Genomic DNA, 21528 nt, shown 5'->3' with positions numbered 1-21528 from the left:
AGCGCATCCGCGAGTGCGGGTGGCGAGCGCCGCATCCGCGCTGGAGCGGCGGGTGTCCGCCGAGCCGGCCTGCTGCGGGAGAGCTAGAGGGAGGCGATACCACTGGCAGGGTAGAGAGAAATCCTACATCCATTAGGAGAGCCGTGGTGGTATCCTCCCGTTTTCAGGTGTTCTGTGTTCAGATGTCACGGGCGCAGTGACAAACGGTTAATTTTGCCACACGTTTATGGTCGCTGTAATGAGGTTTTTACAGCTTGCTCGAATAATCGTGTTAAATTTGGTGGGGTTTCTTTTACGAATTTCCTGTTTAAGGAAGGCACCTTGTTTTTTTTTCTTGTTTTAACTTAGGACAAAATGTGTGGCAGGGTTTCCCTTTACTAGTAGTGAAAAAGCAAATTTCAGGACAATGTAATAAACTGGAAGTGTGGTGAAACATCTCCTTGGGTTTGGTTGAGTTAAATAAACCTTTAATGTGTTTGATGAGTCATTCATCAAGAATAATGTGTAAAGCATAGCAATGCGTTTATTTTCTGGCCCACAGTACCTCTCTTCTGCTTATTATGTAAGAGAAGTATACCTGAGAGGATATGGAAGATTTGAGACCTCTTAGAATCACAGAATGGTTTAGGTTGGAAGGAGCATTAAAGATTATCCAGTTTCAACCCCCCCTTGCCAGGTGCAGGGACCTTCCACTAGATCAAGTTGATCAAGGCCCTGTCCAAGCTTACCTCAGATCATCAGCATTCATAATATAGTGCTTGGCTGAAGCCAATCCCATTTATGTGCAATATAGAAAATTAGATGTTTGATTAACACATATGCTGATGTTGTTGTTTGCTGGTACTTTATAATCTTGCATTATGGCAAACCACACTGGGTTTGTCATGCAACAGTCTGGCAGATACCTGAAAGCATGAAGATTCCTTTTGCAGTGTATTTCACTGAAGTAGAGGGTTTTTTAAAAGGAAAAAGTACCTGCTTTTATAGCATATTAGCATTCATTTTTAGATGCAGGAAAGCTTTAAGTTTTTTTTGTAGGTAGTAATATGCTTTCTCTCAAGAAATCAGTAATTTCACTGTAAACACCCTGTGTTCATTAAAACATATAAAGTCTGCTGACTCTTTTCCATGCTTTTCCTTTTCTTGAATGTTCCTTTGCAATCTGACTTCATTCCACAGCTACTTGAAAATCTAATCAAAGCAAATTAGAGTCCACAGTTGCATCTTGAATATTAAAAATATGTTTTCACTAATTCTGGAACTTGAAAGTGTTCAGGATGGGATGCAAGTTTACAAACTGCTAATTCGACTCTGATGTAACACTGCAGTAACTTTTCAGGTTAATACATTGCTTGTATATCTTTTCTGACCTAGGTTGTGAGTATAGTGGAAATGGGTTTGTGGATCAACCTTTGTACTGGATTGAAGATAACTGCTTTTTTGTTTGCTTGTTAGAGAGATTAAAGCACTAAATAAATAAGCTTTAAAAAGACTGTTAAACAATATTCGTCAGATATCTAAAGCAAAACAAAACAAAAAAGCCAAATATACTTCAGTAAATATACACCAGTTCACCAAGAAACAGGCGGTTCATGTTAGAGTTCCTACATCTCCCAAGGACATTGAGTTTGCTGTAAAAAAGTTCAAGTAACTGGGGTCTTAATTCTAAACTTATGTAAAACTTCTATGGTTTAAAATTGTGAGTTCAATAAAAGTGTTAGTGTTTTGTGTTTGTTATGGAAAAAGTGCAAGTAAGCAATGTGACATACAACCCGTGTAAAGTCCACCTTCTGTAAGAATTTAAAACATTATTTGGTTGAGTGGTGACTTACAGTAAGTATGCTGTTGATGTTTTAGAATGCATTGTAAGATAAAAGATGCACTAAAGCACTTTCAGCTTCTCTTTTACTACTTTTCACTTCACTTTATTTTTACCACTTCATACTCAGCAGAAACTTTTACTGAAACATTTTTGAGTTTCAGCTGATTACAAAGACTTGAAGGACGTTCAGTTCTCAATTTATAGCTTGCTGTAGTCTTTACATTCTTTGCTGTTACACAGTTCAGTTAATCTTTCAATTAATACCTTGTTCTTAAAAAGTCTCTTAGTCTTTTTAAGTAGTACATTTCTAGACTTCTGGATCTCACTCTAAAGAAGTCCCTATAGTACATATAATCAAGCTCAATTACATGCTGCTTTTTTAAAGAATGGGTTTTGTTTCTTTTCAATGCTCTTAGCATTCGGACAGGGTTATCTGTTTTTTGTCAAGTTCATACTTACCAGAATGAGGTATGCTATAATCTTATACCATACTGTGCATTTACTTAGTATTTCCTATTTGTAGATCTTAACTGAGTTTATAAAACATTAATGTGGAACTGTGAATGCCCTTTCAGAAGTATTATTGAAACTTCACCAACAGTTGGGTTGGTGGTTTTGGTGGCTTCACTACACTGACTTATAAGTCTGGAGAATGGAGCCTGGAGTGTCTGAATCCCAACCTTATGTGCTTACCAGAAAATCTGGTCAGATTCTATTGTTTTTCAGTTTTTCTTTAATAATTAAACTTCAGCAATTGTTGTCTTGTGTATTTTAAACACAAGAATGTACTAATTTCTGTAGGCAATCCCCCTTAAAGCCCGTGCCAAAGTGCTTGTCAGAGGCTGAAGGGGGGGCATTAAGATAGGGCAGGCACACAGAAATAACTCATTTCTAGATTTCTGAACTAGAAGTAATGCTTGGTTGGTTTTCTGTTTTGTTGGGTTTTTTTTCCAGCTCTTAATGGATTACCTCTCTCAATTTGTTTGATTTCTTCTGAACCTAACCTTTAACTTCCCACAATGTTCTTGAAGCAGCAAGTTCCATAATTTAACTGTACATTTCATGAGAATTTGCTTCATCTGTTTTAAACCTTTTACCAGCAATTTAGTATATCTGGTTCTTGCACATGAGAAACTGCAAATGGTCTAACTTCCCATTTTTAGGCAGTTTGTGTTTTGTTTGTTTGGGGTTTTGATTGTTTGGTTGGTTTTTTTAGTAGGTCTTTTGCTGTTCCTCTGCTGCCAGCACTTTTACATTTTAACCACCTTCAGGTGTAAGAATACTGGTCTCCTTAATCTTTCCTAATAAACTGGTGGAAAGCCAGTAAACCTCCTTTCCTCTTCTAGTTCTGTGTATTCTTTTTGAAAGGTGGGGACAAACACAGTGCTCTACATATTGAGGTACAGCATGGATTTATCCCATAGCATAATAGTGTTTTCTGCTTGTTCTCTGCCCTGTTAGTAATGACTTTTAATGTTCTCTTTTTTTTCTTTCAACAACACTCAGCTAGAAATATCTTTCCTTAGATATATAGTAATTCCATAATCTGCTTATTTACATCTAGTTTATGTCTCATCACTGTAAATACTTCTGGTTTTATCCAGGTGCATTACTTTGCGCTCATCAACACCATTTCTTCTGCTTTTTTATCATCTGATCATTCAGTATTGTAAGATTCTTTGCAGCTCTGACAGCATACCAAGAATTTGTTACTTTGCTGTTCATTTCTTTTTCCAGAAGTTAATGCATTGAGTAGGTTTTTGTTTGGGTGCCTGTGAGACTCCTTTGGTCACTCTAGGCACTTGAAAGCTCATCATTTGCTTCTTCTTATTTCCTCTTCTCCAGCCAGTTAGTTATTCATGAAAAGCCCTTTTCCCTTTTCAAGCAAAGGCAGTATTGCTACTTTAAGAGTCTTTCAAAAGCTTTTAGAAGAATCCAGGTATGTTGACAGCATCCCTGTGTTCTTTGAAGGTATCAGATATTCCAGGCAGTACTTTATCTACAAATGCCACTTTAAAACATTCCTGTTGTGTCATGTTTGTCTGTCTGTGAACTCTGTTCTTTCTGGTTTGCATGGTACAAGTTTCATCATGGTATCAGAAATTTTCCCATTAGTAGGAGCAGAATTCCTGGTTTGTAATGGCTGGCTTTCCCCTGGGACCTTAAGTTAGTGTCCTGTTTGCCACCTCCCACTCCTGTGGCACTGAGACTGCTTCAGGCGATAAGACTATAGTAAGAGAGCAGATATTTTGTAAGTCATTTTCTTTACAACTCTAACTGAATACTATCTGGTTTCAGCAGTTTGTTTTGAATGTTGTGTTTTATTTCTGTTTTAGTGTCTCTTCTTTTGTCGTTTCCTCTCAGGACACTTCTTTTGCTCTGTCCCCTGTTAAGTTTTGACAGAAACTCTTCTGTGAGCTTCCTGACAGAGAAGGGAAAAATATCTGCTGGTTAATTTACTTCTTAGTTTTGTTTTTGGTTTCCTCCTAACTGCTTCGTAGGTTTCTAAGAGTGCCCTTTGCTATAATTTTATCTGTACAGTGCATTGCCTTTGTTTATCCATGTTATCTTGTATGTTTTTCACAGAGACTTTGCAGTTCAGTATGTTCTTTCAGCTTTCTCAGACCATTATATGGTGGTGTACTGAATATTTTTGTAACCAATTTAGGTCCTGCTCAGGTTCCAATGATGTCCCCAAATGGTTCAGTGCCTACTATTTATGTGCCTCCTGGATATGCCCCACAGGTACGTTCCTTCATTTAATTATTATTTTATTTTCCTGCAAATTATGACAGTAAAACCATAATAGCTGATTCAGTAAATTGTATCAAGTTTCAGAGTCACTGTGGTTAAGCAAGTATATAATGGGAGATGTCCTCAGTGTGTCTGTCATGGAAGACTTCTCACGCTGTGTATGTGTCTATTTAGTTGTATATTAACTACTTATGTGACAATAACAATCGCAGTTTATTGTGGAGTTCAGGATCCCAATGTACTAGATGTCCTCTGAATATAAACTAGAGTCATGACCCAGATAGCTCATTGTGCAGGACCTGTACTGATTTCTCTGTTAGTGGATGTTTTTTCTCTTGGCACCAATACAGTTTTATATAGGTACATAGTTAATGTCTGGGAAGTTTCCTGCAGGTAAGGACTAAAACAGATCAGTTAGAAAAAGCATAGCAAGCAACATGAGAAAAATGTCAGCTGCCCATTAGGAATAAATTAGCATATAATGCATACTTCCACAGCTTGTCTTAAAATGGGACTTTCATTTTCTCACTGTAGTGAGATTCCTAATTTAGATGCCTAAAAATTAAATGTGAGCTAGTTAACCTGGACAAGTCTAGGGGTTAGTAGGTCATACCCAGAAGTTAGAGCAAATGACTACAGCTCTTCATGATGTCTTCCTCATGATGTTCTGTTGTTGTGCCCAGTCTGCCTCTGACTCTGCTTGCATCCACTTGTGTACCCCAAGAGGAGACTACAACATGTAAAATGCAGTCAAAAAACCCACAGTGCCTAGCAGATGTTGGACTAATTATCTGAACAGCTTAAGAAATTGTCCTCTAGCAAAAGAAAAGGATGTTAGATGAAGCAGACTTAACACTTTGTGGGTTTATGTGTTTACCTTTCATCTGTTAAAAGTTGTCTGATAAGTTGTTTTATGTATCCTTCATAGTTGAGTTCCAAAGAGGTGGAAGAAAAATGAATTTAAAATAATAGTGAAAGTCCATTTGTCTTTAATTCGTGGTAAAAAGTTTTAATTTGTATTAAAATTTATTTTTAAAGAACTGGAACAATTTTTGAGAAAAGTAAATTTCTGAGTAATTTTACCGTATTTCTAAAGTGCTTAACTTCAGCTGACAAAGTACTTAATGTTTAAGAAGTTGTGTAACCTGTGTCAATCACAACAATATTTATAAAATTAATTTATCCTGCTTTTGAGAATAACTTGCAGAAGGCAAGCTGAAGGACTGGGCCTTGCTGAGGCACGCTTGTTAGCAAGCAGGTGTTGTGCTAACACAGTGCTCTGGCTTCCAAACTGAAGATGCTTCACTGTACAGAGTGAAGCTCATAGTACAAGTGGAACAAACTCCCATCTGCTCTCTGCATCTAAGTAGAAATATCATAGTCCTGGAAATGCTGTAGTTTATAAGGCTTATGAAGTATTTACTACTGACAAAACATAGCAGCTGTTTAGTTTTAGGATGGAAGTTCCTGTTACAAGGCAGGAGATTTTATAGTAGTTTTGCAAACAGGGAAGTCTAAAACTATTGAGCTGAGAGTTATCCCAGACTTAATGCAGTCCCAGCAAAATAACCTACATGGTTTCTTTAGGTATAATGTATTTTGAAATGTCAGCAACTGCAGGTATATATTGAGAGAAATTGAAAGCCAGCTAAATGTCTAATGCCATCAGCCTGGAAGAACAATTTCAGCATAACCATCTTTTGTCTATCAATTTTTCTGTTATGCCTTTACTTACTTCACTTCCCGTTTGGCAGTGATACTTCCTCTGTTAGAAGCTGAGCATAACTACAGAATAAAGCATACTTATTTTTCTTACATCACATAAATCAAAAGCAACTCATGGGTTGGTTAACGTTTACCTTCTTTTTCTGTAGTTGTAAAGCTCTGAAAGAAATTACATTTTTATTCATCTTCTCTAAGCTGTTTGCATTCACTGTCTGTAACGAGTTTTCCAGCAATGTTTAGTCGGTTAATTCAGACAAACAGGCCTAAGCCAGAACTACATGTTTTGCCACTACACTTAGGATAATTGATAGCCTGTTTACTTTTTAAACTTAAAATGATATAATTGACATGATGCTCGTACTGCTTTTGGAGAGTTTTTATCTGTGTAGTTGCCTGGGAGAGGCCTACCATTGAGTTGATACTTGATTTAGAGGCATAGTTACAGACTTATCAAACTCTTTATTTTACACTATTAAACTTAAGGTCCCTGCTGCTATAAATTAGGTACCTATTTCTGAGTTACTTAGGCTATTAGCAGACCCAAGAAGACAAAGAAGACAAATAAATTATAAACTAAGTAGTTTGGTTTTTGTTGGTTTGACCTTGTTGGTTTGGTTTTGTTTTGTTTTGGTTTTGTTTTGTTTTGTTTTGAATGGAAACTGCTTCCTATGTAATCTGAATCTGTTCATGATATTGCAATTTTTCTTGTAAGCATAAAGGACTTAATTATTTCTGTGTTTAGATTATTTCACTGGACAACAGAAGTTCTGTTTGTATTTTCTCCTGTTAATACATCCTGCCTTAGGATACCACACAGCTGTGGTTGCACGGATATGGAGAATGTTGTCTTTAGTGAAATTACTCTTTCCCAATATGAGACAATTTCTGTATACTGAAAATAGCCCCTTTCTTAAAGTCACACAGTGTGTATGTGTTTTAAAGCTGTGTTAGCTTAGGTAATTTATATTTATTTTCAGCTCTCTAGGTAAGGTGGGATCAGCTCCATTGTGCATATTTTTATGTCTTCTGGATTTTATTATTGCGTATGCACAGAGATCCTCATCCTGTCATTACACCAGAAGCATGCAGCTCTATCTACATAACTGTCTTTCTAAGTAAAATAGTGAAGTTTTGAAACAACTTCTTAGACCAACCTCACTATGTTGCATTGATTCAACCAGGTTCAGCTAGCAGGATCATTTGGGGGGTAAAAATCAGATCTCTGTCAGAGAAAACAAAAGTAGAATTCCATTTCAGATGTACCAGATGCACACCAATCCTTAATGGAGGCATGGTAAAACCAGTGACTGATCCTCCAAGGAGCTTTCTGTCCTGGACTTGGTGGAAGTGTTCACACCAGGGCATGAGACTAAATCTAAGCATAATACCCTTAAGCTTAAACAGTGGATCTGAAAGCAGCTTGGCGCTAAGAGCTTTGATTTCATCTGCTCCTCTTGCACCAAGTTGCTCATTGGCGTAGGTGTGTACATGTTCCCAGCTCATTTCAAGTGTCAGTGAAAACTTAGACTGAGATTGTAGGGTTTCCTTGTCCGCTGTTTTTTAATGTATTCATGATATTCCAGATTCCATTCTTCCTCCACTTTTTTGGATGAACGTTTAATCTAAAGCCTTATTTGGCAGTCCCAGCATTTTACTGGGACATGAAGAACGATTGATTAATTGGCATCCCGGACACTAAAGTTTTTAATACCTGGATATATACAAGTAAAAAAAAATCATCTCTAGATATTACCATCAGTTATGTATTTTTGTGAGCATTTTCTGCTTCAGTACTTTCTACAATGTGTGCCTTTGTGCCTGCTCTCCACCAGTTTCCTACATGCTACACACCCCAGACAAGCTACGTGTGCCATGAACAGCACAGCTCAGCTCCTTTCAATCTTTAAAAGGAGCCTATAAGGAAAGACTTTTTAGCAGGGCCTGTTGTGACAGGATGAGGGGTAATGGTTTTAAACCAAAAGAGGGGAGATTCAGGCTGGCTGTGAGGAAAAAATGTGAGGGTGATGAAACACTGGCACAGGTTGCCCAGAGAGATGATGGATGCACCACCCCTGGACACATTCAAGGCCAGGCTGGATGTATTTCTGGGCAACCTGATCTAGTTGAAGATGTCCCTGCTCATGGCAGGGATTTGGATTAGATGACCTTTGAAGAGCCCTTCCAAACCAAACTGTTCTATGATTCTGTGTATCTTATGTGACCACACTTACTCTCATCGTGGGATTGCATATGCTACTTCCATTTCTTTGAAATTGTAGCAACATTGCTGAAGGCTGTACTTGGGTTCCTCAGCCACGGCCTTGTCCTGTCACATCTCCCATTTGCCATTTTTGCACAACAAGCTTCTTTGCACACCAGAGTCCGGCAGAGGCTGACACAGAGGCCCCTAATTTCTGTGTAACATGTGGCTTCCTTCACAGTGCAAGGCAGGCAAGGGGGGAGGAAAGAAAATGAGATTCTTTCTAAAAACTACCTTGAGTTGTGAAGGAGTCTTGAGAGAGCTGACTACCATCCTGATGGGTTTCTTGTTTTAACAGGTTGATGCAGGCGAAGGCTACTGCTCACTAGCAGGTGCAGTATGGCCACTGCCTCCTGGGTTAATGTTGGTGGCCTGAATTGGGCACAGAACAAAGACCAAACACCGTTGTGCTTTTCCTATCACTATTTATGAGGAGTGTGGTCTGTCCACCCACCAAATCACTTCTAGGGAGCAATCTAACTGTTACCTGTCAAGTAAATACTAGGAGCTGTGTAGTATACAAGCTATATGAGTGAGGGTCGAAAGAGGGCCCTGAGAAGAAGCTAGGCTCATGCCATAAATATACCTGGTTGTTTATAAGACATTGTTACGTTGTTACAGTCTTTCTTTTTTTTTTAACATATTTTTCCACATCACATTGAGAAATGAATGGCATTGTTGCAGTTAATACACTTCATGTAGGTAGCCACTTAATTGTCCTTTTTTTTTATTCATGTTCTCCTCCTGTTTTCTCAAATTTAAGTGATTTAATATTCCTAGTTTTGTATCTACAGAGTGCACCTTTCAGACTGTCATTTCCCTTTTGGTGCATTGTCTCTCACTGTACAGGTTATTGAGGATAACGGTGTTCGAAGGGTTGTGGTGGTTCCCCAGGCTCCAGAATTTCATCCTGGTGGTCATGCAGTGATACACAGGCCTCCACATCCCCCACTGCCTGGCTTTCTTCCTCTTCCAGCCATGATACCCCCTCCACCACGTCATATATACTCACCTGTGACCGGAGCTGGTGAAATGGCAACACAGTACATTCCACAGTATCACACCTCGCAAGTATACGGGGATCTGGGTAAGCAGCTTACCAAATATTGCAAGTTCTATCAAAGGAAATAATACTCTACTCATTTCCAGCATTGGTTATACTGATGGTCAGGCTTTGTCAAGCAAGACTTTCAGTTTGAACGGGAGCTATACAGAACAGTTTTATGAGAATACCAGGTCCTGTTTTTACTGAAAGTTGTTATTTCAGAAGAAGTTATTTTAGTGGATCACTGAACAGACAAGTCTAATTAATAGAGCATACAGATTATTTCTTATGTGTATCAGTTACCGATTTGCCCAGGAGAGCAATGCAGGAAGTGTTTGTAGTGGTTCAGCTGATGCCTTCCTCTGAGATTTAGAGTTTAAGTCCGTACCTGAGCACTATTCTGAGACCTCTTGTCTTGCAAGTATCCCATTTGAAGCATAAAATGGGAGTTCTTGCTATTGATTATGAAAAATATTTGCTATTTTTTTGTGTAAAACTGTATGCATTTAGTCCAATGTCTGTATTGAAGTCCAACTTAAATGATCAGGTGTCACCAACCTAAACTTAATACTGTAGTTGAAGCTGGTTTTGGTAGTGCTATCAACACCTGCCTTTTAATAATGTTTAGTGGCAAAGTGTATGTGTGTACTAGCGCAGGGGTTGGGTAGTTAGATTAATATTTACATTTCTGGCAGACTTGTTTTTCTTTTGATAAACTTCTGCAGTAAGGCAGGTGCTGACCTTCAAAGACTTTGAGAGCAATGCCAGGTTGCTGTTTTTGGAGAAAAAAGCTTGTCACTGTAGAGGGGGAGACTGAACACAAATTTGTCATGTTGCTATAAGTGCATAGAGTCTCAGTGTTCTGTGATACTGCTAAAAAACATCTCTAATATCTCTAAAAATGCTCTTCATGTAGTCACCATGCTTAAATAGTCAACATGTACAAAGCTGTCAAATAAGAATATACTGATGTCTTCTTGGAATTCTTAGTGTTTCTGTATTCTGAAGTTGTACTTTATTTCTTCCTTGCACTACTTTGATAATAGTGCTTTATTTGATGTTTTGGGGTGCTTATTCATAGTTCTATTAATTTCTTGGTTTCCTGTAGATATCAGTTGTTTGCTTTTAGTTTGCTAAACTAAGAGATTGGAGTATGATATGCATAAAAGATAAAGGATACTTCTTAATGGAATAGGTTTTTTTAGATTTCTGCTGCTAGGTTATATCCCTTTAAGTATGAATTCAGCAATTCTGCAAAACTGCTAATGTAGAAAAAATTGATAAAGTAGATTCTTTGTTTTGCTTTGTTTTAAATACATATGTAAGATGCCTTTGGATTTAGGGAATTAAAGAACTAGGGATCATAGAATCATAGAATGGTTTATGTTGGAAGAGACCTTAAAGATCATCCAATTCCAACCCCCCTGCCATGGGCAGGGACACCTTCCACTAGACAAGATTGCTGGAAGTCCCATCCAACCTGTCCTGAAGCTAGGTTGGATGCTGTAATGTATTATGTATTTGCTACAGATTTCATGTTTAATTCTGGAGCAGTGACTTTGGCTATGGCCTTAAGAAGTCAAATCTCACAGTTAAGGTCCTGTATGAGGAATCTGAATTTAAGTGGGGGGGGGGGGGGGAACACAGAAGCGCTTATAGCATGGTGGCTCTCTAACTAGAGCACTTAAATCTCTAATGGTAGTAAAAATCAAATTTGTAAATAATCACAGCTTAGTAGTCCTCTATCAAATTCTCTGGAATTAAGTTGCCCTACTAAAACAGAAACTGGAAAATCCTCTAGTTTTGTGGGTTTTATCCATCTTGCAAGAGAGTTTGAATTTAATCTTGTTTCCTATACTTCCCAACACATAAGAAATACAAAGCAATGAATTAATTTTTCAGACCAAGTGATCCAGTTTACCTGAAAATGGACAAATCCTATGCTGGTTTTGAAGGATGTATTTTTTTGAAATGGTCATTGTTAATCACAGATAGCGTTACACTGGGGAAAGAGTTGGTTGCTGTTTTAAATTCTTGAGTCAGTAAGCTGAAATGGATGAAAATGTTAGAACTGGACAGAAAAGTTCACCAATCTGCAGTTTAGATTTTTTTTTATTGGTGTGGTACTGGCTTGTTTCCAAAGCCGTGTTCTGACTTAGAGGTGGGATTTTGGTCATATGGCAGCAGTGCTTAGGTTACTGTATACCAGTATAGTGTACTTACTAGATGTAGCCATGCTATCTTCAGTCTTTTAGTGTCTTTCAGTTGCTCTGTGCTTTTGTGGTTTTTTTTTCCCCTGGTGATTTCTGCTTTTCCTGTTGATTTCTCACCACTAATCGGTCTAGTATTTGATTAAAGTACTTGATCTAGTTGCATTCCAGAACTTAAAACTTCTGTATTTTTTATTCAACATTAAACCAAAACTCTTGCTGTGTAATAAAGTATCACTTTTTTTCTGTGGTGACTGTATCCTGTACCTTAAAGCTGAAGGACGATTATAGAAACAGTTTAAGAATAATTTTTAAGTAGAAAAAAAGATGTGGGAAGGAAAGATATAACACTTTCTTGCCTAACATGTTGTTAATGTACAGTTAGTGTGTATCACTTTCTCTGCTTGACACTTAGGTTTTCCAATAGAAGTAAAAATGTAATTTTACACAGAAGTGTGCACTTAGCACACATAGCATTTTCCAGTAAGTTTTTTTATTACATTCTGTTCTTAATGATGATTTTTAATGTTTTTGTTCTTTCATTTAGATACTCTGCCTGCTCATGGAAGATCCAACTTCAGAGATGAAAGGTCTTGTAAAACGTATGAAAGGTTACAAAAAAAATTAAAAGATCGACATGGAACTCAGAAGGATAAATTAAACAGCCCTCCATCATCTCCTCAGAAATGTCCTTCTCCTACAAGTGAACACAACGGACTTACAAAAGGACAGGATGCAGCTGGTATAAGCACAAGTTCTACCAAAAGCAAGTCTTTGGGTAAAGGAAAAAGCAGTTCTCAGACAGACACAGAAGTAGAAGGTAAGTGTTAACAAAAATAATATATAATGCAAGTTTAGTATTTGGAGGAACATAGCAGTTGTAGGTAGAACACCACACTTAACAATCCTTAAGTTGGGTAGTAGCCCATAACTGCCCTGACTTACATAGAATGGAGTTAAGAGCAGTTGATCTGCTCCTCACACTAGAGCAATGGACTTAAAGGAACAAAACCACTGACACAAGTCTCCACAGAGACTTGAGGAAAGAAAAATCTGTGCTTTGTCCAGAGTTATTGGTGCTGACATTTTAAGGAATTGCTGGATATTGATTGACTGCTTGATATTGCAGAAAACATGGAAAGAACCAGATGTCTGATACAAGTTGAATGTAGATTTCCTGTTAAAGAGGAATATTTTGTGAAAGGGATACTGTTGCTACATAAAATTCACGTAATGCCTGTCCCTACCGATTTACTATTGAAAGACCTTTGTAGAAGAAGACGAGTTCTCACACTAATCTGTGAGTTCAGGTTTTCTAAGATGCTACGAGAGGAAGTGTGTTTGTCATTAATACCTGTATTTCACTGGAAAGCTGCTGATCTTGTAAATGGACTGAATTCACTCAGTCTCGGTCATACTGTCCTTGAATTTGATGATGTGCCACTATGGAACTTTCAGGTTACTGGTGCAGCACTTCAGATTCAGAATGCAAATGGTCATCAGCCAACTACCGTTTTCCCAGAATAGGGATTTGTAACTTTTGATGCTGAAGGAAGCAAATCATGATTTTATCAGCTCACTGAAGTTTCCTTTGAGATGGTGATTTTGTGCCAATATATATTAGATTGCTATAAACCAAAAGGAATGTGAAGAAAGCATGTCTAACCAAGACAGGAAATCTCAACCTGCAAGACCTTTTTAAAAGCATGTGAAAGCTTAGTAACAAGGGACATCTTTGAAATGAAATCTGAATTCGGAATTCAGAAGTTGGGAACTGTTGTTCCAAACTTGAATGAACACTTGTCACTATAGTTCCAGCGTGGCATTTGTCTTGGCTTTGGTTTACTTTCAGTTAGCTGGTACTTACCTGTGAGCTAACTTTTCCAAGGCACAAGTGATTGAAATGTACTGTTGCTTACATATGTTACAAAATTTTTGTTAAGGGTTCCTTAGAAGTATTTTTATGAAAAATGGAAAAGCCCACTCTTCAAAATAATTTCATTCAGGAGACATTTGGGAAAATAATGTACTGTGACTTAGACCTGTAATAGCAAACAGAAGTCAGAAACGCATTTAATGACATTTCTAAGGCAGTTTGGTTTTGAGACTAAAGTTGTAAATAGATTTGACCTGTGTTTTTTAAAGAATTTTGCCAGGCTTTGATTTTTCTTCTTGGATTAAGGCAGGTTAAGTGAATTAAAAATGCCTGGCCACATCTTCAAAACTGAGTAGCCTGTTTACTTATGCTATTGAGATAATACAATTTTAATACTGTGTGGGAGAAAGTACATAAAACACTTTGTATAATCTCTGAGTCCTCTGTAAAGCTCAGCTTTACTTTCAGCTGAAACAAAATACCATAGATTCTTTCCCTGAGACATAACTGAAGGCTAAGGTAAGGTTTGCCCTTGCAATTGAGGGAGGCCAACAGTGTTACCAGTAGTCTGCCACGTAACATGCAATAACATATTTAAACTACTGTAACTTAACTGCATCTACATCCAAAGAGAAAAATCTATAGAAAATAGCTCAGCCAAGAGCTTAAGTATTCCAGAGCAGTAGTTTATTTAAAGTTATTAATTAATAAAAGATAACCAGGTTTTCTGTATTCCATAAATCATAGAATGGATTTAGAAATAGTTTTATATGAACAACAACTTTGAGAGGTTTTTTGGTTTTATGTTGCTCTAGATGAATGCAAATTGGCAAAGTGTTGTTTCATAAATACTTGAGTCTGTATGCAGTGTTTGAATATGAAGAGCTGTTTCACTGTAAAGTCACTGAACAATGTTCATGGGTACTTTATATTTGCTTTGATTTTGTTTTTTAAGAAAAGGATGAAGAAACAAAAGCACTTGAAGCACTTCTTTCTAACATAGCCAAGCCAGTGGTAAGTAAATAAAGCTCTCCGTAAAATCAGAATGTATCTGCTGCTGTTTTACACCTCCTTTTCTCTGGCCAAGTTTAAAGGGTTTTTGACTTCCCACACTAAAGAAAACTCACTTAACTTCCAGTCACTGAAATGTAAATGACAAAAGTAATTTTTAGTATATTAACATTTATGAAGCTAAAATTGTCTTGATACTTACTATGTGGGATTATTCTTGACCACTCTGAAATCATGGTACTAAGAGAATGAAAAGAAATATATATAGAAAGAGCTTGTAACATTACCAGTAACATAGTGGTGATGCTTAACACCATTTCTTACTTTAAAATCTGTTCTCAAGTTTCTGTAACATTCTGTAGTTCAGGGGGAAAAAATTAAATAACAGATACCTCCAGGAATGAGAGATCCCTGGTGAAGTTTTGGAAACCTCACCAAAAATGAGGTTTTTGAAAAGCTTATTTGAAAAGTAAAGAAAAAATAGGACTGGTGTCTCTTTGAGTCTCTGGCACCTCGAGGGAAGAGAGACATAAAATTTGCCAGGCAGGTGTCTGTAAGCAGTGGGCTTCTGTCTTACCTGTTTGAAAACCTACCAATTTCTTTTCAATCTGTAAAACTAATTCATAATTCTGCATAAATAGTCGGTAAAACATGGATGCCAAATTCAGTCATTTCTTGCATTTTAGATCAGGCCTGTGTTCTTTTATCATCTGTACCTTCCCTGGTCCCAACCTTTATGTGACGATTTATACAACTTCATATATTTATACTGCACTTCAATGCTCAGTCCACCAGTTGCCTGAGTAAAACCAGTCTGTGTTCCCTATTGTAAACTACAAAAAAGAATCACTGCAACTCCGGCTCCAGGAGGAGCTTGCCAAGGGTTTGTCCAGTCAGTCAGCTACTTCCTCATTCATCGCCTATCTTCTCCTCTTCACCTCTCAGAAAACCTGGCCTCAGTTTTAATGCCCAGGTCTTGATTCTTCTTTCATATGTTGCTTTACAGCCTGATGAGGAGAGCCTGAGACAGTTGTGACTATTTAGCTTGGAGAAGGCTGGGCCAGGATTATCAATGTATATAGATATGTGCAGGGCAAGTGCAAAGAGGACGGAGCAAGACTCTTCAGTGTGCCCAACATCAGGGCCTGTGTCAGTGGGCACAGATTGAAACACAGGAGATAACCCTGTAACATAAGGAAACACTTTTTTACTGTGAGGATGGCTGAGTACTGGCACAGGTTGGACAGAGTTTGTGGAGGCTTCCTCTTTGAAGATACTGAAAAGCAGTCTGGACATGGTTCTGGGCAACTGGCTTTAGGTGACCCTGCTTAAGCAAGTGGGTTGGACCAGATGACATCCAGGGGTCTTGTCCAGTGTCAACTGTTTTGCCATTCTATGGGTCTTCAAGGGCTGATTAGGGATAATACTGATAGAGGAAGTCATAAATGCTTGGTGTATCCTGCTGTGTCAAAATGTCTTCAGTGCATGTTAATGTGTCTTCAGGGCACCTGCATCTTTGGTGACTGTCATGGAGATGGAAGCTGTCGGAAGTAAATCCTGTAAGAAAGGGTGGAGAGAGCTGAGATGAAGAAATGGAGAGAAATTAGATGATCCTAGCTGCTCCTGTGGTGTACATAGTAGCTGTGATAGTCAAGTTCAGTACCATGTAACAGGATGACTGTGGCAACTGGAGCTAGTGGAGGGGCAATAAAAGTTCTGGAGAAGAAGCTGGGACTGAACAGAAAGCTTAGGATGATTAAGGTGTGGGAGAGAAAGGAAGTGAGTGGAGAAGAGACAGCTCTGACAAGGAGCACAGGTCCAAAGGATAATCAAGACTTGAGAGATCACAAATAGATGGGAAGTTTAAGATGAGAAAATGAGATCAGGAACAAACAGACTATGTCTGTTCTATTGGAAGAACAAGATGGAGAGCAAGTAGCTTTTATGTTTGTTATTTTTACAAGCATACTGATAATGAATGGGTGATGGAAGTAAAACTAAGATGGGTGGAGACTGTGCAGAAGTAGAAAGAGACTGAAGCTGTGTGACAAAGATGAAGATTGATGAGACAAGGATATCAGAACTTTATTGAGAGACAAAAGGGCAGAAGTCTGGGATGGAGTAAACAAGCAGCACACACTGCAATGAAGAAGTGCTGATTAGGACCAGACTTTGAGAAGACAAAAAAAAAGCAGGGTCAAAGGGGATGATGATTCTAGGAAACAAATTCAAGTCTGCATCTGATAGCACTGATTTTTATCCAGGGCCTGGAATGTAATCCAGCAAGTACCTGTGAAATCCTACCAGCAGAAGTTCTGTTTTGCTGCCTTTTGTTTCACTGTTGACCTGTGCATGTCGTCTCCACATAGCATCTCCACATGGCAAACACCTATTGCTATCACTCTGTGTCGTGGTTTAAGCCGCACAGCTCGTTCACTCACTCCCCCCCTTGCTTCCCCAATTCCCGGAGAGTTGGGAAGGAGAATCCAAAGAATGTAGCTCCCATGGGTTGAGATAACAGTTTAATAACTAAGGTATAACATAAATCAGTACTGCTGCTACTACTACAGATAATAATGATAAAGACAATAACAAGTGAAGAGAATACAACACCTCACCAGCCACCGACCCATAACTCACCCCACCCTGCCCGACCGAGCACCGACCAATACCTCCTCCATCCCCCCAGAGCTCCAGCCCTTCTAGATCACCCTCAGTTACATCCTGGGTATGACGTGCTGTGGTATGGAATACGTCTTTGGCTAGCCTGGGTCAGGTGTCCTGTCTCTCCTTCCTCCCAGCCTCCCCTCCTCCCTGGCAGAGCATGAGCTCAGAAAGTCCTTGGACAAACCAAACATTTGAGCAGTAACTCAAAACATACTTGCTATCAGTACCGTTCTCAGCCTGGAAGTCAAAACACAGCACTGCACCAGCTACCAAGGAGAAAAAATGACTGCGACTGCTGAACCCATGACACTCTGTTAGGTAGAGCAGTAGACACTTGTGCAGTGGATCTGAAGGCTTCGGGCTTGCTGTAGGATGATGACGGAAAGAATTAAAGGGAATCATTTCCTATACAAAAATAGATGAAAAAATACATGTATAAAAATATTTATTAAAAATCTAAACAATATATACAGATACACATGCAATTGTAGGAAAATATACGTTTAAATACTGTTAGAAGAATTCTATTCCATTCTCAAAGTGAAGCAGGAAAGATTTTATATTAGTGCCTGGTCCATTGTATTTAAGATTACAATTGCTTTTTGTTTTAACACAGGATCATGCTGGTTTTTCTCTATGGTCCTTCCCATTCACTGTACAAAACATACCTGCTTTGGGAATGGGTCAGGGCTGTGTAGCTAAAGGACCTGGTGGCTTCGACCTCTTTTAACTCTGAGTCATGAGAGTCTGTTCCAACAAGGGAGTATGTGCCTAGTTTAGTCACGTATGGTATCAGAATGGATGCAGAAACAAATTTTGCTGCGAGGCAAGGTTATTGCAAGATAATGCTGTCACTGCGGCATGCTGGACAACAGCATTCTCAGCATCCCTCAAATCATGAATACCTGCTTAATCATGAGTGCCCTTCTTAACTTTGTGAGAATGTGGATGATCCTTTCTGTCCTGACTAGAAGTACAGGGACCAGTTCTCTAGAAGTATGCACAGGCCTCTGACAGTGGCCAGGGCATGCAGCATGCTGTGCAAGTCAGGGTGTCGTCAGTGATTGCCTTGCCAAAGAGGACAACTCTGAGCTTCCTGGGGTGGTTAGAGTGAGGCTGTGAGAAGTACGATCAACAAGTGGTATCTTTTGCTGTGTTGCTAATGACATATAAAAAAAGCAATAGACTGCCATTACTCTGTTGCTTTCTTTCACTTCCTTCCATCATCAACACCCGGTCATCCATGCCTTCTGGACAAGCATGCTACTTCCCCTCTCTACCATGTCCTTACTTGAATGTCATTGCATGTAGCTGTGTCTACAAGTGATCTCTTTGCAGACCTCAGAAGACATCACAGGCTTAAGCAGTAGTAGACTGCTACAGACTAGACAGCGTACACAAGGCAAAAAGCCAAATTTCCAGCACTTGGAGGGGCTTGCGCTCTGTGAAGGCTGTGGGCAGGTGTAAGACTAGCTGATGTTGCAGCTTTGTGGAGTGTGGTGTGGTAAGAGAAAGGGAAGCTGTGTTAACTACTTGGGCCTTGCAAGATTGGAAGCAACCCTCCCACAGTTTCTCCAAGGAAACATTTTCCTTGCCCTCCCACAAGTGAAGCAGGAGACTGTGGTATTTCACACGTTTGTCATACTCATCAGAGATATTCCTGTGGGGTTTTTGGTTAATGTTTTGTATGAAGCACTCATCATGGGGACTGTGTTGTGATGCTCTTCTTGAGGGATCATCAACACCCTGTTTCAGGGCCAGGTTGGACAAAGCCTTGGGTGATATGGTTTAGTATGAGGTGTCCCTGCCCATGGCAGGGGGGTTGGAACTAGATGATCTTAAGGTCCTTTCCACCCCTAACTATTCTATGATGCTGTGATTCTATGAACTTCAGTGCTGTCACAGGCAGTCCTGGATACTGGCTGTGGTGGTGGTCATGTGGTCAGATGATCATACAGGTGTTGGCCAGTATTGTGTCCATTGCACGATATCCTATTCCAGAAAGTCAGGAGTAATGCTGAAGCCTCTGACCTGTCCTGGGCTATCCCATGTCTGAATGCCCCATTCCAGGGGCATGCACATCTAAATCCAGGTGGTGGGGTCCATGGTGTGCTTTCATTCACAGATCTCTTTCAGTCTCTGCAGTCTGAGGCACATCAGCCTCTAGACTCCCATTAAGTGTTCTTATGAACATGATCTCATTTTCTTAAAGTTTTCACCCTTAATACATGGCAGTATTAAGGCAAGTTAGTAATTACTGCCACCAGATGACCCTTCTACTTAGGGAGGTCTTGGACTTTTTACACCAGATGTAAGTTGGAGTGGCTCTGCAGGTTGCACCATGCCAAATCCTCAGCACTTGAACAGAGTTTTCACCAGCTATCATGCCCACTAACCAAGTAACAAAGCAAGCAGAAGAGAAGGCAAGGGGACAAGGCAAAAGCAAAATGAAGAATGGAGAAGAAGGCTGAGTATTTAATAAGGAGAGGCAATAGGAACTCAGAATTCGAGGGTTTGTTATATAGCAGTTAAATCCCTTGGAAGGGCATCATGTTTTGCACGTCATGTGTGTTCTGGGTTTGTTTGAGGCTTTCAGAACATTATGCACCTCACTCACCAGTTAAGTACTTCATGTGCTGTGAATGCAATCCAGTTTGCACGTGCCAAAACCTGCCACTCTTTTGTTTGACCCAGATGGCATGTGTAATATAGTTAGTGAGGAGATTCACTTTTGCAAGATGGACTGCTAATGAAGACGTGCCCACCTTTTAGTTTCCTCAGTGCTGGGCCCTGACTAGTATTGTGTTCTGCTTTGCAGAAGCACACAGTGCTCAGAGCTGCAACCAAAATAAATCAATTGCAGTTGCTTGAATAAGTATACAAAGTAATAAGTAATGCCAAGTTTTCTAAAAAAAGCCGCTTGTGAGTGTTTTGGGGCACCCAAAAATAGTGGATTCTTCTGATCTTAATCTTTGTTCTTCAAAAATACTTTTTTCCTCTTTGTATTGCAGAGATGTTTTGAAAATATACTGGTTTGTGTCTGAGAACTGATGGGAATTTCTGTAACTTTCATAATTCTTTTCCATAATAAAGTTCAGGCTAGTGTTCCAGAAGTCAAGTACTGGGATATTATTAAACCTCATGGGTAAAAGACAATATTAAATAATTGTTTCTTAGTGAAGAAATCTGTAATTACTGTCATATGATCCAATCATGTGAAGGTGAAGTTTTGTGTTAGTATATGCTGATATAATCTAAACCTGCCATAGTGCATATGCACAATAGAGAAAAGTTTTTTACAGGAAACCTTCTTTTTTGCAGTTCTTTTAATACTTCACTTTTGTCCCTTAGTAGTCCTGTGGAGAAGAATATAGCTGAACCTAGACTTGTTTTTTAGAATCGTTGTCTTAGCTGGAAGTTGAACCTGAAAAACAGTACCAAATCTTTTATAAACAAGTTGAAAAGAACTTCTTTAATTCTTATCTTCTCATGCCCCATGCATATGTATACATGTGTATGTATAGACAATTTATATAGTTTTTGTACATTGCAGCTTTTTATGCACCGTTAGGATGTTCTTAATTCCCAGGTTCTGTGAATACTTTGCATTTCTGATTATGTTCACTTCCACTGACTGTTGCTTTTAAGTTTTTGCAAATTGTCCATAGTAAGGCTTCAGCTCTTCATAATCCTTAGTCGCTCTGTTTACACAAAGTAAAACAACCAGAACAACCTATGTAGTCACTGTTTTTTAGCTTGGCACATAATACTGCTTCATTGTGTTGTCATCTATTATTTTAGAAGTCTTATGGAAGGTTTATATGAGTTGACCAACAATCATTGCCCTGGGGGAGTAACTCAGGAAAACAGTTTTTCATCCAGTCAGAGACTTAAAGAACACTTCACCCTGTTCTCTGTTGACACTTGTTGATATATAATGACTTCCACTAATAGCCTGGGCTTAACTGTACTAGTGAAAGTCCTTGTGAGTTGTCTGTTACTCTGTAGTCTGCAATGTTGTCTTTGATCTCCCTTGCACTCTTCCTGCTTTCTCTGTACTAAACAGTTGAAACCTCTAATTATTTAATGTTCCAATGAGATATGTGGTGAGTTGACTCTGGCTGGATGCCAGGTGCTCACCAAAGCTGCTCTATCACT

General features: G+C 38.9%; 1 protein-coding gene across 2 annotated transcripts in view; it reads left to right on the top strand.

Annotated features, from left to right (window-relative positions):
- Window positions 1-21528, top strand: part of FNDC3A (fibronectin type III domain containing 3A) — a 122709-nt gene that overhangs the window by 65993 nt on the left and 35188 nt on the right. For both annotated transcript variants that reach the window (XM_005155223.4, XM_034073585.1), the window contains 4 exons: window positions 4491-4567; window positions 9411-9648; window positions 12364-12636; window positions 14648-14706. In XM_005155223.4, coding sequence (XP_005155280.2) covers window positions 4491-4567; window positions 9411-9648; window positions 12364-12636; window positions 14648-14706 — 647 coding nt within the window. The remainder of the gene's footprint in view (window positions 1-4490; window positions 4568-9410; window positions 9649-12363; window positions 12637-14647; window positions 14707-21528) is intronic.

This window comes from Melopsittacus undulatus, chromosome 2 (assembly GCF_012275295.1).
Source record: "Melopsittacus undulatus isolate bMelUnd1 chromosome 2, bMelUnd1.mat.Z, whole genome shotgun sequence".
Taxonomy (NCBI): Eukaryota; Metazoa; Chordata; class Aves; order Psittaciformes; family Psittaculidae; genus Melopsittacus; species Melopsittacus undulatus.
The sequence above is the reverse complement of the archived record's forward strand: the minus strand, read 5'-3'. Positions and strand labels throughout refer to the sequence as shown.